General features: G+C 42.5%; 1 protein-coding gene across 1 annotated transcript in view; it reads right to left on the bottom strand.

The window, feature by feature from the left end:
* Window positions 1-2735: 2735 nt before the first annotated feature.
* GTF2E2 (general transcription factor IIE subunit 2) overlaps window positions 2736-17031 on the bottom strand; it is a 79971-nt gene continuing 65675 nt past the window's right edge. Inside the window, exons 7-8 of the mRNA XM_020879072.2 lie at window positions 4578-4693; window positions 2736-3238 (exon numbers count right to left, since the gene is read on the bottom strand). Of these exons, the coding sequence (XP_020734731.2) occupies window positions 3119-3238; window positions 4578-4693 (236 nt within the window). The 3' untranslated portion in view covers window positions 2736-3118. The remainder of the gene's footprint in view (window positions 3239-4577; window positions 4694-17031) is intronic.

The raw sequence follows: 17031 nt of genomic DNA, 5'->3' as shown, positions 1-17031 counted from the left end.
TGTTAGATGCTTAAATTCAACCCAAACTTGACTTTGGAGAAAAAAGACACACCTACGTGGAATAGGAAATAATGCTCAGGTTAAAATACTAGTATTTACCTGGACACAAGAGTACTTTTTCCTTAAAACTAGGATGCAAAAAGTTCAAAGCCTCTTGACACTCTTGTGCAAGATAAAACCTGGTCTTGGAGTTTCTGGAGACGGTCCTGCCAAGGTCAGGCTGTGGTTTACTCCGTATGGTAAGCTGGCCCTGAAGGTCTCTGGAGCCCTGCAAAGTTCTGGGTGGTGGCAAGTCACTGTGTTCTCACAGTGTCTTGAACCCACATGGTTTGAGTCACAGGAACATGCTGGCCCATCTCCAAACCAAGAGCCAGATGAGTGTTCCAGGCCTGTCTCCAAAGGGTCCGTGGCAGCAGCCTTGCCACTTGGCCTGCGAGCACCAGCAGGTCTTTCCAATGGAAACCCCACTATGAAGGGAAATGTGCTTTTGTTTCTTGAGCTGTGGCCAGAAGGAAGGGCAACAGCGTGATGTCAGGGCCTGTTCCAGCTCTGCTCCCCAAGTGCTCACTCAATACCATGCTCACAGGGCAGGGACGGGGGTTCCAAAGTCCAGCTCACCTGAGAAGTGGTTTCCAAGAGGTTCTCCCCCACAGAACACCCACTCTCTCAGGAAAAGCCCACAAAACACGCCTGGGGAAAGGGTGGACTGTTCTCTGTGAAGCGCCAAGGGTGGCATCATGTGATGAAGGTCATCACACCGTCGCCACACACAGCACCCCAGCCTTGCCACACAGCAGCAGCGGCGGCCCGGCTTGTTAAGGACAGTCACTAATACCTTAAAAGAAAAACACCTGCAAATGAATCGTTTTTGCGAGTAAAAGCAGTAGCTAGAAGGAAGAGGGGACATCAAGTCTCATTTCCCATGCTTCAAAAAACCACTGTTGGCTGCTAAGAACTGGGGAGTTTATAAATCCAAATACCCTATCCCCACACCCAAAATGTATTTTCTGCCATTGACTTCAAACACCCCATCACAGAAGAACCCAGGGGTGTATGTCTGCAGCACCCTTGCTACAAACCATGGACCGAGCAGGAACGGGAAGCAGCTGCCCTGCCTTCTCGCTCAGGCACGGCTTCACACGTATCAAGTGCTCTTCTGTCCCTCGAGTCCCACCATCGTCTGACCACACTTACAGGACATGACAGCAGCAGCCAAGTGTTCGGTTTTTACACTTTGGGCTCAAAGACATTCCTTTTAGCCATCCCCTAAAAGCCTCAGCTGACTGTGATGAATTATAGATCAAACGCACTAAAGATGGTCTTAAACTTTTAATGCACCCAGACATGCCCATTCCAACTTGCTTCTTCTAAACAGCCCACAGACCCAGCAGAAACAGGCAGAGGTGAGACCGTGACTTTGATTTTAATTTGAATTTCTCGTGGAAATGTTTCTAGCTACCCAGAAGAATTGGTAAAGAACTTCTATTACAACCTTCAAATACAACTGGGTTCCTATCACAATTTGCTGCAAAGACTATCTCCCTCCCCACATATCAAAACAGCCAGAAAACAACAAAATGCAAACAGTCCAAAGTCCTCCCCTATCAATAATTACCTTAAACATAAATGGATTAAATTCTCCAATTATAATACATAGAATTGAATGGATTAAAAAAAAACACAAGATCCTGCATGCCACAAAGATCCAGTGCAAATAATTAAAGAAAAAAAAAAAACAAAACGAAAAGATAATCTATGGAATCAAAGAAAACATTTGCAAATCATTTATCTTACAATGATAAGGGGGTTAATATGACCATAATACATAAAGAACTCATACAACTCAGTAGTAGTCAAAAAAAAAAAAAAAAAACCCACAAATAATCCAATTGAAAGATAGGCAAAGGACCCAAACAGACCTGAATAGACATTCATCCAAATACACACGTGACCAACAAGTCCTGAAAAGATGCTCAACATCATTAATCAATGAGGCGTCTTAGTTTCACATCTTCTCATGATATATTTTGGGGCTTGGGTATAAGAAACAGGTAAGATGACACTCAAATCAATGAGAAGTAAAGACAAAGGATAAAAATTAAAACAAAAAAATGGCTCCCTGTCATGTGTACAAAGTAGTTACTGCTCTGGGTTATCATTATGCCTTTTTTGAGAACACCAAACCCTATAATTCACTAGCTTCAATATTTTATGTGAGGACCATATCAACCAACCCAAAGAGCCCCTACAAACCATAAACAAGCAGAGAAGGAAAATGGGTCATTTACAGTAGAATGCTGGAATGACCACAGATCTCCCCAAAAGTCATGACAATTCTTAGGAACCTACATATGTGGTAACAGCTCTCGTGAGCTCAGTCAGTGAGAACCTCGGGCCAGGCGCCAACACAGCTGAGACACCGTAACACAGACGTTCAGGCTGGTGGGTAGACTTAGTCTATGCTTACTGTAAACGGCATGACAAGACTTGGGAAATCCAGGAGACTAAACAGTGACTTATCCTTTTAAAAGAAAGCATTAAAAATCACGCCAAGTGTACCTTTACTGCTTCCCTTGCTAACAATAGGCACACCTTGGGTTCCACCTGTGAAATCCACACGCTCAGTGACACAGCCCAGACCACGGTCATCAACATTCCAGACCTGCACCTGCAGGACTCAGAGACCGCCTGCAACCGCCAAGGACGGAAAGAAGCCAACTGAAGTCACCGACGTCTTAGAGCTCCTTCTACAATGGTTTTATTATAAATATGATCTTTTGGAATAAACAAATATTGCATTCAAGACTACCAGCAAACTTGTTCTAAAGTGATAAAAGAGGGGAAAATGGAACAGGAGCCACTCAGAAGTAGCGATAAATAGCAAAGATGCCTGCACGCCATGCTGAGCGCCGCTCCCCCGAGCAGTGACGGAGGGTCACAGGGGACGGCACCGTTCTCACTAGCCCGTTAAGGAAAACGAGCTTCGAGTTTGGTAATGTGCTCTAGCTCCGTAGCCCGAACTGCTCCTCTCGTCGGCCCTGGGCAGGAGGACAGGAAGACGGTCAGCCCGCAGACGCCAGCACCGCCGGGGAAGCGCTCGACGTGGAACCCCGGGCGCTCACTGCTTGCCGGGCGCCAGGTCCGAGTAGTCCTTCAGCAGCCCGGCCAGGTGCTCGTTGTGCGCCTTGAACCGCCGCCTCTTCTGCGAGGCGGGCTTTTTCCTCCTCTGGACCGGGGCCTGCGGGAGAGGCGAGGGCGGACACGCTCAGCGGCAACACCGGCAGGACTCACGCAGGGCTCACGCAGGGCGCGGCGAAGGGGCGCGGGGTTCTGTGACCTCCCCTCTGTCCTCGACCCGACCTCACACACACTTACACACCACACACACACACACACCCAACCACAAACACCCACACCCACACACACACCAATCCACAAACTTTCCTCTGTTCCTCGACCCAACCTCACACACACACACACACACACACACACACACACACACACACCACAGCACACCCCCAACCACAAACACCACCAGCGGTTTCCCTTACAGTGAAGTGTGTGCGTCCCCCTGGAAAGAAGGGGCTGGCACAACAGCTTACCACAATTACGCTGGGCACTAAGTGGGTGAAGAGGCAGTATAGCTCTCTTGTTTTTCATCTCTATTATCAGGTTTAAAAAAGCTTATCCACCATTAATTACCCGTAAAACAAAAACCTGAAGCAAATACAACAAAGTACAAAGATACAGCAAAATTGGGGAGTGAATGGGCACAGAAAGAGTTGTTAGGTATTATTCTCTTTACTGCATCACATTAAAAAAAAAATCAACAAACTAAGCAATGATAGGAAACCATGAAGTGCTGCAATCACACTAATTTTTAGAGATCACTGGCAATAAATTTTCCCCTTAAAGGAGTCCTAAACATCACCAAATAAAATACACGCACACAAAAGTCACAAAGAAGACAACCTACAAGGCATGATGGTGGCCAGGGGAAGGGGGTGTTAGTGAAATATCCCTCATCCTGGCTTTGTCTCTGAACTGCAGAGAGCTGGTTAGCTGGTACGAGGCAATTCACAAATCTTCATCCAGCTACAAATCCTTCTAAATGAGCCAGATCTGGGGTTATCAGGACAGTAAAATCTGGTTCCTAAAGGATCTGAGCGTCACCAAGGACAACTGAGTGTGACCAGCGCTAAAGCAAAGTCCGGCACCAGCAAGAAGCAGGTTGGGGGATGAAGATCAGGAAGGCCAGGGGGGTGGAGCAGGCTCCCAGTAGAAACCAGGAGGACATCACGGGGATGCCGGAAGTCCACGCGGCTGCAGCAAGAGCAGGCACTGCCAGGACAGGGGCGGGGCAAGCGGAGAAGCACTCATGCTACCCGGGGAGCGGCACCTGAAGGCAAGGAGCATACCAGCCACGACCTGAAAGCACCTGACCAAGGTCAGAGGGGGAGGACGCGGAGGAAGAACTCCAAGGAAGAACCAGCCACCTGCTCTTCCCAGGGCTGCACAGGAAGCAGGCTGACAGTTCAAAGGGCACAGCGCCACCTTCTCTCCCAGAGACTACATACCACCTTCTTTGGTCCGGAGTCCTGCATGGAAGAAATTCCCTGTCGCTTCAGATACTCTTCAATTTTCTCCTCGTCCATTGAATCCACGGTGACACTCCTCCACAGTTTCTGAAACTCTGCGCCAACAAGAAGTAGTTACCGTACAATAGATGTTCACAAGCTGCAACATCTTGGTGATCAAAATCAGGTTTCCATATTATCTCCTCTGATCTGCATTGGCACATCTGAGATTTCATCATAAAAATGAAGGAAGACGGGAACACTCAGATACTGGACATTGAGCAGGAAAGGGCCTGGGAGCGCGAGCTGCATCCCTAGGCCAGCTCAGCACAGCTCTATTTTTAGAGTCTACAAATGAAGGGCCATGTGATTGGGGCCTCCCCACTTTCCGGGGAAGAAAGGCAGTTGACACTCCTTTTATCCCCAAAATCAGTTCTCTCCACTGAAATAGTTCAAATTCCTGCTCATCTATCATGAGCCCAGTACATCCCACTTCCTCTCCTATGGAAGAGAAACACACAGGGAGATGAGGAGCCAAAGTTTTATATGAGAGTGTAACAGTCTATTTGCAAAAGAGCCTTCTGAAATCAAATAAACCAGGAATGGGTGACTACGAGGGTCATCAAAGTGAAGGGAGGGAGGCTGAGACAGTAACTCTGCAAAAGAGGACAAAGACCTTCCTACACCGTGTTCTCGGAGACCCTTGACCCCTTTGCCACATCACTATTTTTGCAAACAAAAGAGATCACAATTGGGATGTGTCCAGAATGAAACTCACGTGCATCTTAAATTCTGTCCCTAAAGACAGGCCCCTTTCTAAGTGGCACCAGTGGTAAAGAACCCGCCTGCAAATGCAGGAGGAACAGAAACTCAGGTTAATCCTTCAGTTGGGAAGATCCCCTGGAGAAGGAAATGACAACCTACTCCAGCACTCTTGTCTAGGAAATCCCATGAACAGAGGAACCTGGCGGGCTACAGTCCATGGGGTTACAAAGACTTGGACATGACTGAGCATACATGGAACAAAGACAGACTCAGACAGCCTGCTTTCACTTCTTCATTAATTTGCCAATGAACATCATCTACTCGCCAACACACAAAAAGTTTATGATGGAAAATCAGAAGATGAATGTACTCTGAAGGACAAAAAAAAAAAAAAGGGAAAGTTCCCTGGGTGCCCGGAGGTGAGCGTTCTCCTCACATCAGGACACACACACACAGACATACCCCATCCCCTCACCCCCCGCCACAGGATCTGGAGGCCTAACCCAGGCCGCACCAGCACCCCCCACCCATCCCTGTCACTGCAGAGCCCTCAACCTTCAGGGAGACTCGGCCGCAGTCCATTCACAAGCTGTAAATAAAATCAGTACACAATACCGCTGGACCAGACTCTTCTCTTTCCTGTCTCAATACAAACTACAGGAGGCAAGCCATGCCCTAATCGCTGGGGTGCCAGTCATATTTAAGAAATCTGTCTTGACAAAACTTTGGTTGTTGACAATGACCAAATGCAAAAATGACAGTCTCTTACAAAGAATTCAACTTAGGCACAAAGTGTTCTGGGGGTTTTCCTGTTTGTTTTTTTAAATATTTATTTGGTCGCATTAGGTCTTGGCTGTGGCACTCGGAATCTTTAGTTGCAGCATGCACAACCTTAGTTGCGGCCAGTGGGGTCTAGTTCCCTGACCAGGGATCGAACCTGGGCCCCCTGCATTAGGAGCGCAGTCTTAGCCACTGGATCACCTGGGAAGTCCCCAATCTGAGCACAAAGTTATTTCTAAATAAAAATATTCTACATTTCTATAGATACATTAGGGGCTCATCTCTTGTATGTTCCCTGAACTTCCATCTGCATAGATTCCAGAAACCACTTAACAGGTGTCAACTGTTTGTTTGCACGACTTTCTCAGCCTCTTGAAGCTCCTTAGAAGGGGGAATTCTATTTCATAAGTTTTCCGCTATGGTTGGCGCTGAACTTATTTACTAGCACATCCTCAACAATCTGACCACTGAAAGTATGAAATGCTATTGTCTGGGCATCAGAGAGCATCTGTTTTCCTTTTACATTTTTTAAACCTCAGTTGCATCATTAGTATACCCAATTCCAGGATGTGCTTTGACCCCATTTTTCCTAATGTTAACACTATATAACCTTAACAAAACTATTTAAACTAACAGAAGCCTATTAACTGAGCCATTAACCTTATTCTCTCATCACCAGCTTTAGCAGCAACACCCCCATCCTGGCCCAGGATCCCACTGTGTTTAGTTGCTGTCTCCTTGCTCCAGGCTCGAAATACATGCCCAGTCTCTCTGCTCATCTCTCAGGACTGTGACACCTTAGAGAGTTCCGAGACTTATTTTATAAAATGGCCCTCAGTGTGGGGTTGTCTGATACTTCCTCATGATTAAACTGAGGTTCTACCTTCTGGGCAAGAACATCACAGAGATGATACTGTGCCCTTCTCAGGGCCTAATAACCTCAAGGGTCCATGATGTTCACATGTCTTTTTACTGGGGCTATTAGACTGATCGCTGGTTAAGGTGGTGTCTATCAGATTTTTCCACCATGAAGCTATTATCTGTCCCTCTGTAGTTAATAAGCATCCCATGGAGAGATTCACTAAGACTATGCAAACTTACTGCTTCTCTGCATACTTTAGCTCACTAATTTCAGCATCCATCGATGCCTCTTGCCAACTACAATTGTTAATTATGGGTTTGCCTAAAGGCACATTATTTTCATCGTTCCTTTCATGCATGTGGATTAGAATTCTGTTGTAAGGGAGGAGACTATTCTCCATCCAATCTATTCAATTAACTTAGTATGGATTTTTGGATATTTATTTTACTTCACATCAATGGATTATAATCCATTACTATCCTGTCCTACTTGAAGCTAAGATTGAAAACTGTGTAACAAAGTATGCCAGGAAGGAAAGAAAATAAGCAAATTCTTTAATAAGGTTTTGCTTAAATTCCCAAATAACTCATGCATATTTTGGCTGCACCCAAAGCTTTCTTGTGACATACAAAAGCAGCAGAATAGAGTATGGAGCCACACGGCCTGCGTGTGGAACCCAGTGACCTCAGTTGACTATGTCCTCAGATGGTAAAGAATCTGCCTGCAATGTAGGAGACCTGGGTTCGATCCCTTGGTCTCCAGGTAAGATCCCCTGGAGAAGGGAGTGGCAACCCACTCCAGTATTCTGGCTTGGAGATTCCATGAAGAGAGGAGCCTGGTGGGCTACAGTTCATGGAGTAGCAAAGAATTAGAGATGACTGTGCGACACACACACACATGAGGGAGGTTATTTAACCTCTCTGCCTCAGTTTCCTGATTTGTAAAACTGGGATAATATGTATTTCACAGAGTTGTGGCAGATAAATGGGTTTATATAAAACACTGAGTTTAATGCCCACAAAGGAAAAAGCACTATCTATGTCTTTCAGTTCCATTATCATCTGACGTTGATCATTTCTTATTTCTGAGTGCTAATGCCTTTAAGGAAAGAATGACACATCTGGGCTCAACCCATGTTGTTGAGCATGTCAGCTCTTTGTTCCTTTTTATTTCAAAGTTGTATTCCACTGTAAGGATATACCATACTTGGGAGCGATGAAGGGACAAATTAAAGGGCATTTGAGTTTCCAGATTTTGGAGGAAATGAATAAAATTGATATGCACATGGATTTTGAGCAAACCTGGGTAAAAAGTTAAGAGTGGGATGACTGGGTCATGCAATTATACATATCATAATGCAAAAATAAAAACAACGCTAGACACACACCTCACACTATATGCAATTAATTCAAAATGATAAAAAAAAATCTAAATGTTAAGAGCTAAAACAGTAACTCTCTGAAGAAAAAAACAGGAGTAAATCTTTATTGTTGGACTAGAAAATGGTTTCTGAGATATGACATCAAAAACACAAGCAACAAAAGACAAATAAAATGTATCTCATCAAAATAAAAAACTTTTGTACCTCAAAAGATACAAGAAAGTGAAAAGAAGATCCACAGAATGGAAGAAAATATTCACAAAGTATAAATTTTGTAAGGGACTTGTATCCAGAATAAAGAACTCTTTAAAATTCTGTAATTTAAAAAAGTTTAAAATGGACAAAGAACTTAAACATTTTCCAAAAGACAATACACATGTATAACTGAATCACTTTGTTGTACACCTGAAACACTGTAAATAAACTATACTCCAATAAAAAATTTAAATAAATTTAATAAAAAATATATAACTGGCCATTAAGCACATGAAAAGATGATCTTTAGAAAAATGCACATCAAAACCACAATAAAATTCCATTTCACTAAATGGTATCTTAAATAGCTAAGCTCGGTGTTGGCAAGGATATGGAAAAAACAGTTCCCTCGTGCACTGCCAGTGGGAATGCAACATGAGGCAGCTACTTTGCCAAACAGCATGGCAACTGCTCAAAAAGTTAGCCATCGGAATTACCACACAATCCAGCAATTCCACTCCTATACTTAAAGGAAAAATTATGGCCACACAAAAACTTGTACATGAATGTTCACAGTAGCATTAATCAGAACAGCCAAAAAGCAGAAACATCTCAAATGTCCATCAACTGGTGAATGCGTGAATAAAGTGTTATATCTAAATACAATGTTTTTTTGTTTTTTAGTGGGGTTTTTTTTTTTTTTGGTAATGTTCTTTTTAATGTAAGCATTTAATGCTCTATTTCACTTTCAGCACTGCTGCAGCCGCATCCCATGAATTTTGATATGTTGTGCTTTCACTTTCATTTAATTCAACATACTTTTTTTTTTTTTTACTTCCCCTGTGATTTCCTCCTTGAACCATGAGTTATTTAAAGTGTTATTTGATTTCCAAATATTTTGGAGAGTTTCCAAATATAGCTGATTTCTAGTTTGATTCCATTATGATCCAAGCACATCCTTGGTTTGCTTTCAATTAAGGTTCTGTGGTAGAAAACTGTCTGTCTCGGTGAATACTCCAAGTGCACTGGAAAACATATACACTCTATTGTTGGGTCATCTCGTTTTATAATAAATGTCAATTAGGCAAGTTGGTTAATAGAGTTAAGACTTTTATACACTTACTAATTTTCCATCTATTTGTTCAACAGCTATGAACTTTAATCTTAATGATGGGTTTATCTATTTCTCCTTTCACTTGTGTCTATTTTTAATTCATGTACTTTAAACATATTTTTATGATTCCACTTATTTCTATTACTATTTTTTCTTTATTGAGATAAGTGTAATTGACATAATACTGCATTAATTTCAGATATATAACATAATGATTTGATATATAGAGAGTGAAAAGATTACCACAGTAAGTTAACATAATTTTTATCTTGTGATGAGAACTTTTAAGACCTATTCTCTTAGCTTTCAAATATACAACATGGTACTGTTAACTATAGTTACTTTTTAAAAAATGGTTTTAGTGTTTGTCCTAGGGTTTACAATATACACCTTGAGTTAACCAGAGCCTGACTTCAATTAAATTGTCCCAAATTACATATGAAGATGTATAATAGCACACCCTTCCTGACTTACGGTGACCATCAAAAACTTCACTTTTACATATGCTCCAAACACAAATTTATCTCTTAGGTTCTGCTTTATAGTTAGCTATCTTTCAGAGTGATTAAAAATTTTTAATTAGACAAACGTGAATTTTAACATTGATTTTCATTTATTCGAGTTTTAGCACATTTTCCTATACATATCCAAGTTTCTGTCTAGTATCATACCCCTTCTGCCAGAGGATTTCTGGTAATGCAAGTCTGATGTCAAGGAATTCTCTCAGTTTCTGTGATACTGAGAGAATATTCCTCTGAGACAGGACTTCGCTTTTTAAAGATTACTTTTGCTGCAGATGGAATTCTGGGTTGAAAACTTTTTCCCCTTTAGCACTTCAAACATGTCACAAAACTGTGCTTCGGTTTGCATAAGGTGAAATGACAAGTGTGCTCTAATTCTTTTTTCCTTTGTAATGAGCTTTTGCCTCTACTTCAGGTATTTTCTCTTCACTGTCAGTTGTCAGCATTTTGAATGTGATATGCCTAGATGTTTTTCTGTCATTTGTCTCTATTGGGGATTATCTTGCCTCGTGTTCTCTGAGCTTCCTGGACTTTTGTTTTGGGGTCTATCTTTAATTTGGGGGGGGAGGCTTGTAGCTCAGCTGATTAAGAATCCACCTGCAACGCAGGAGACCCAGTTTGATTCCTGGGTTGGGAAGATCCGCTGGAGAAGGGACAGGCTACGCACTCCAGCATTCTTGGGCTTCCCTGGTGGCTCAGCTGGTAAAGAATCTGCCTGCAGTGTGGGAGACCTGGGTTCAATCCCTGGGCTGGGAAGATCCCCTGGAGAAGGGAACTGGCTACCCACTCCAGTATTCTGGCCTGGAGAAGGCCATGGACTGTATATCCATGGAGCTGCAAAGAGTCAAACATGATTGAGTGAATTTCACTTTCATCTTTAATTTTAGAATATACTTGGCCATTATTTCTTCTACCCCATTCTGAGATTTTAATTATACATTCAGACCATTGATGTTATCGCACAGTTAATGGAGACTCTGCTGTATTTCTTCTCATCTGTCTCTGTGCATTTCAGTTTAATTTGTACTGGCCTATCTTGCAGTTTGGGCTCTCCCAGGGGCTCAGTGGTAAAGAATCCGCCTGCAATGCATAAGCGGAAGGAAACATGAGTTCGATCCCTGTGTAGGAAATAGCAACCTTTGAGGAGCAAACAGCCACCCATTCCAGTATTCTTGCATGGAGGATTCCATGGACAGAGGAGCCTGGTGAGCTACAGTCCATGGGGTCACAAAGAGTTGGACACAACTGAACATCCATGCAGCAGCAGCATCTTGCAGGTTAGAGATTCTTTCCTTGGTTATGCCAAGGAAATGATGATTGATGAGCTTACAGAAAGCATTCTCTGTCTCTGTTACTGTGCTTTCCATTTCTAGAATTTATTTGGTTTTCTTATAATGTCTATCTTTCTGCTGAAATATCCTACCTGATCATGCATGCGGTCTGTTTCATATCAACCAGAGTTATTTTAAATTTCATGTCTGACAATTCCAATACCCGTGTCCTCAGAATTTGGTTCTATTAACTCTCTTCTCTCAAAAGCGCTTTGTTTTTCCTTGCTTCTTTTTATGCCTCTTAACTTTTTGATAGCAGAATATCCTCTAGAGAACAGCTGAGACTGAGGTTAATAGTTTTGTGCCAGGATTTGGGCATGCCTTTCCTTCTGCTAGGCCTTCAGCGTGTGGAGGTTGAGGCAGTCTATGATGAGAACATGAACTTGGTTTGAAATCTATTGCTGCTATGGTCACCCATAATGCACCACAGGCTCCAAATTCCTCCAATCATACCTACATTCAGGGAGAGACTGCTTTGCCAGAGGGTTTTTCCTCAGTGTCTGCTCAACCTGCTCTATTAGGTTTCCCCTTAATGCTATAACCCTGGATGGCCTGGCAGCCTCCATGCTCTTGCAACTCTCACAGAATTCCACTGCTACCTGTTACTGTGCATCTATCAGCCTGGGGTGGGAGTTCTGATACTCTGATTAAGCCTCGACAAGCCCTGTGTACCACCGTATTTGAAATGGGGCCTCCTCAGTGTTCCTGCCTTGTCCTCTCTGCCAAGTTCTAGGTCCAGCACATACTCCTGCCTTTCCCTTAGATAGAAGGTTTCTCTTTCTTTTTTTCTCACCAAAGTTTAAGACTTTTGTCTCACAGAAGACAGGGAGGGAGGAGATGACTTCATGTCTTTTCTGAAGTGTCCACTGTCCCCTTCTCCAGACCTGCCCAGCGGGGCCAGTACCCCCACCCTAGCCTCTGCTTTGTAAGCAATCCAGGGAAGTCTGTGGAGAAGTGCCGCGAGTGGATGTCAACTCCCAAGTGTCTGCAGCCCTAAGGGTTCTATAGTCTCTCGCTAGCCCACACTCAGCCTTTAGCAGTTCACTAAACATTTTAAAACTGAATTCTTCTCACCAGTATTCATGTTCTCTGTCCCAAATGTACAAGTGTTTGTAGCCCATCTTTTCTTGGTGTCTGTCTGTCCTTCAATTTCAGGTTAGGTGGCTGCCCTGCAGCTCAGCTCTCTGATGCAGTCAGAGTCGCTCAGTCGTGTCTGCCTCTCTGCAACCCCATTGACTATACAGTCCATGAAATTCTCCAGGCCAGAATACTGGAGTGGGTAGCCATTCCCTTCTCCAGTGGATCTTCCCAGCCCAGCTCTCCCGCATCGCAGGCGCATCCTTAACCAGCTGACCCACAAGGGAAGCCCAAGAATACCAGAGCGGGCAGCCTGTCCCTTCTCCAGGGGATCTTCCTGACCCAGGACTCGAACAGGGGTCTCCTGCGTTGCAGGCGGATCCTTTACCAACTGAGCCATCATGGAAGTCCCCTGATTTAGTCAAGAAAACTATAAATTTGTAGCTGTCTAGGGTTTGTTGATGTTGCAAGAGTGGCAACAGTGCTTCCTCCACTCTAAGTGAAAGCTGTAAGTCCCAACTATCTACTTTTTAGCCAAACTTGAAGAACAATGTGACTACCACGACTAAGTCTGACCACAACAAGTATATATGAGAGAAAATAACTTCAAACTTCCATCTCAGCAATAAAAGCATATAATTCCAAGAAAGCACACAAAATTGTTTTAAAATGTGTATCATAACTGGGATTTTACATGCCAACTTTACCATAGCTGCTGAAGGAATTATCTCTCTCTCTCTCACACACACACACACAAGAACAGTTTTGATATTTTAAACATGACTTGCTAAATTCTAACTATCAACATGTACAAACTGCATTCACTTATTTAGAATAAGTAATACATGATATAACTGTGTAACAGCTATATTGTGAACTTCTCTGTATAAAAACAGGAGAAAAAATACATACAATAAAAACACTTTTCACCCAGTGTTAAATTTCATTCAGTTCACTTTTTACCAAGCCTCTGTGTTGCCAGGATTGCAAAATTTCAATCTTCAAGGACAAACGACTTCAATCTTCAAGGACGAACTACTTTTACTTTGTACCTGACACATACAGAACTTACATACCCCAGGGCACTCACAACACGACAGAGACGCAATGGCAGCAATGATCGGGAAAGCCAATCTTGGTTCATGTACCACCGAAAAGAACATAGTACAATAGAACTGAAAGCACATTAAAACAAAATGTAACTACTTCCTTTTACTAAAAGAAACATCACTTGAGCTGTATTCAGAGGAAAATACCTGAATAAAAACCCTTCGTCTTTGCTTCAATAAGACATTTCTACTTTAATCCTTGGCTTTCCTTAGCTCAGTGCTATTGCAGTATTTAAATAATACATCCACTATGTAAATGTATTACAGCTGCATAAATACTTAAAATGAACACGGGAAGGCAGGGCCTAAAATAGAGACAGAATCTCACAGGATTCCAAATTTAATTACTTTTTAATGTATGTAGGAACAGAAAATGCTCAGGTTTTCTGTCATAAGTACAAAAAATAAATAAACTGGTGTAAATTTTATTAAAATCACTGCAAGAAAAGAAAAATTAAAATCAAGATAATCTTTATGTTCTGTGAGGCTGGCAAAGTCAACTAAAAACATCCAGTATTGGTGAAGGTTAAGAAATGGAAACCTCTGCATAAAAACTGGTCCCCCAAAATAGGGTGGGCATTAGGCAGGCTACTGAAATTTTTTCAAGTATGCCTTTTGTCCCATCAATTATATTTTAAGAAAACAAAATAAGATAACTAGGCAAAGTATACATAACAATATATTTATGTACAAGGATTGAGCATTATTTATAAAGCTTATAATAGCATATAGCAAAAAATTAAATTTCTCTCTGTGGAGCATCATAAAAAGTGTTGTAAAGTATGGTCGTATCTGGAATACCATATAGCTATTAGAAAATGAACTAAGTATCAGGGCCCCAGGGAGAGTGGCCAGCCACTGGAAGGAGTCCTGGATTCTAAGGATAAAGTTGAAATTGGGGAAGCCTCGAGGCATAGCCCAGCATCCTCTGGCAACTGGGAGGAACAACCAGATTGTCATCGGACTTTCTCCAAGGAACACCACCTAACACTACCTCACTGCCACAGATCAGCAACTCCAACTAACTGATAAACTGACTTGGTTTCTTTGCTGTCTGTATAGCTCAGGTGGTAAAGAATTCTCCTGCAATGCACGAGACCCGCTTCAATTCCTGGGTCAGGAAGATCCACTGGAAAAGGGATAGGCTACCCACTCCCGTATTCTTGGACTTCCCTTGTGGCTCAGCTGGCAAAGAATCCGCCTGCAATGCAGGAGACCTGGGCTGGGAAGATCCGCTGGAGAAGGGAAAGGCTACCCACTCCAGTATTCTGACCTGGAGAATTCCATGAACTATATATAGTTCATGGAGTCGCAAAGAGTCAGACACAACTGAGCGACTTTCACTCACTTCACTAACCAACTGCCAAGCTACAGATTCACTGAGTTAAGACTAAACCACCAAGTATTTTGGTACTATTTTATATTTTTAATGCTGCTAATAGTAGCCAACCTGATGTTACTATTATTCTATTACTATTATTATGTGCCAGATTCCATTCCAAGCTCTAAGCATTTTTATTTACTCATTTAAACCTCATAAGGACCACAGATGAAGAGACACCATTATTCCTGTTTTATACTGGACTTGCTGAAAAGATCATTCAAGTTTTTCCACAGCATCGTGAAGAAAACCCAAACGATAAGAAATTTCAGACAGAGTGGGGTTAAGCATCTTGTCTACGCTAGTAAGGAGCAGAGCCAAGATTTACACCGACAGATCAACTAATCAGCCCACCTTCTTGACCTCTGCATTCATACTGCCGCTAAATGAGTAAGATTCTGACTTAAGGATAAATTAGCACCTCTATGAAAGAAAACACATACCAAGGTTCAACTACCCTGGGTTCACTTATCTATTTAATGTTTCAAATTACCACACAACAGACTCTCTCCTCACTTATGCTATAGCTCATTTGTGGACATCTGCTTCTATCACAGAATGAATGAAGGGTGAGTCTTCAGTGTGACTGGAAGGAAAGCTTGCTCACTCAAGATGTCCTCTCTACAGCTAAGTCTGCCACCTAGTGGGCTAAAACAAATAACTTCATCAGCACAATTAAGACAAAACATTCAGAAGAGAGATGGACAGTGAAAAAGACAGGTGTTAAGACACGCATCGCTTTTCAATAGATCTTCTCTGTAAACACATAATGTAAGTCAATAACAGAAAACCTCAGTTTTTAAAATTCAGTGATTTAGGCAACACCAACACTTTCAGCTAACGGGCATCTTACCCCTGAAATCCCTGTGGGAGGCTGTGACCCCAGGGTCTCCACAGCACTGTATGAACACCTCAGTGACATGCTGTACCATATATGTATCCGTGTTATTCCTCCTCCTGCCTGGGCTCAAGGACAGAAATCTTACTCACTCTGCTATCTTTGCTATCACTGAATGTGCTGAAGAAGCTTGAAGACAACATATTGCAGCATTTCTGTTTTATAAATGTAAACTATACCTTTAATACAACTCTCAACCTGGGCAATTCCACTCCCCAGGGAATCGCTGGTACTGTCTGGATACATTTCTGGGACTTACACTGGGGGGAAAGTCTGCTACTGGCACCGAGAACAGCCTGGGATGCTGCTAATCATCCCATAATTCACTGTGACAGCCGTGACCCCCAAAAAAGTATCCCGCTCCAAATGGTAACACTGCCAACGGTGAAAAATACTGCTTCCCCCCAACCATCTTTAGTAAAAAGTATACAGATTAATGATAAATATCAATTTAAATTTATAATAAACTGATAATACCACTAATAACTAACAAAAGATGATACCACTCTAATGGCAGAAAGCAAAGAGGAACTAAAGAGCTTCTTAATGAGGGTGAAAGAGGACTGTGAAAAAGTCAGCTTAGAACTCAATATTAAAAAAACTAAGATCATGGCATCCTGATCATGGCACACTTCATGGCAAATAGAAGGGAGAAAGGTGGAAGCAGTGACAGATTTCCTCTTCTTGAGCTCTAAAATCACTGCGAATGGTGACTGCAGTCATGAAATTAGAAGACTGTTGCTTCCTGCCAACAAAGCTATGACAAACAAAAGCTATGACAGTGTGTTAAAAAGCAAAGACATCTCTTTGCCAACAAAGGTCCACATAGTCAAAGCCTACGGTTTTTCCAGTAGTCATGTACAGAAGTGAGAGCTGAACAGTAAAGAAAGCATAGCGCCGAAGAACTGATGCTGTCAAACTGTGGTGCTGGAGAAGACTCTTGAGAGTCCCTTGGACAGCAAGATCAAACCAGTTCAATCTTAAGGGAAATCATCCTTGAATACTCTTTGGAAGGACTGAGCTGAAGCTCCAATACTTTA

Source organism: Odocoileus virginianus, chromosome 32, assembly GCF_023699985.2.
Source record: "Odocoileus virginianus isolate 20LAN1187 ecotype Illinois chromosome 32, Ovbor_1.2, whole genome shotgun sequence".
In the NCBI taxonomy this organism is placed as follows: domain Eukaryota; kingdom Metazoa; phylum Chordata; class Mammalia; order Artiodactyla; family Cervidae; genus Odocoileus; species Odocoileus virginianus.
The sequence above is the reverse complement of the archived record's forward strand: the minus strand, read 5'-3'. Positions and strand labels throughout refer to the sequence as shown.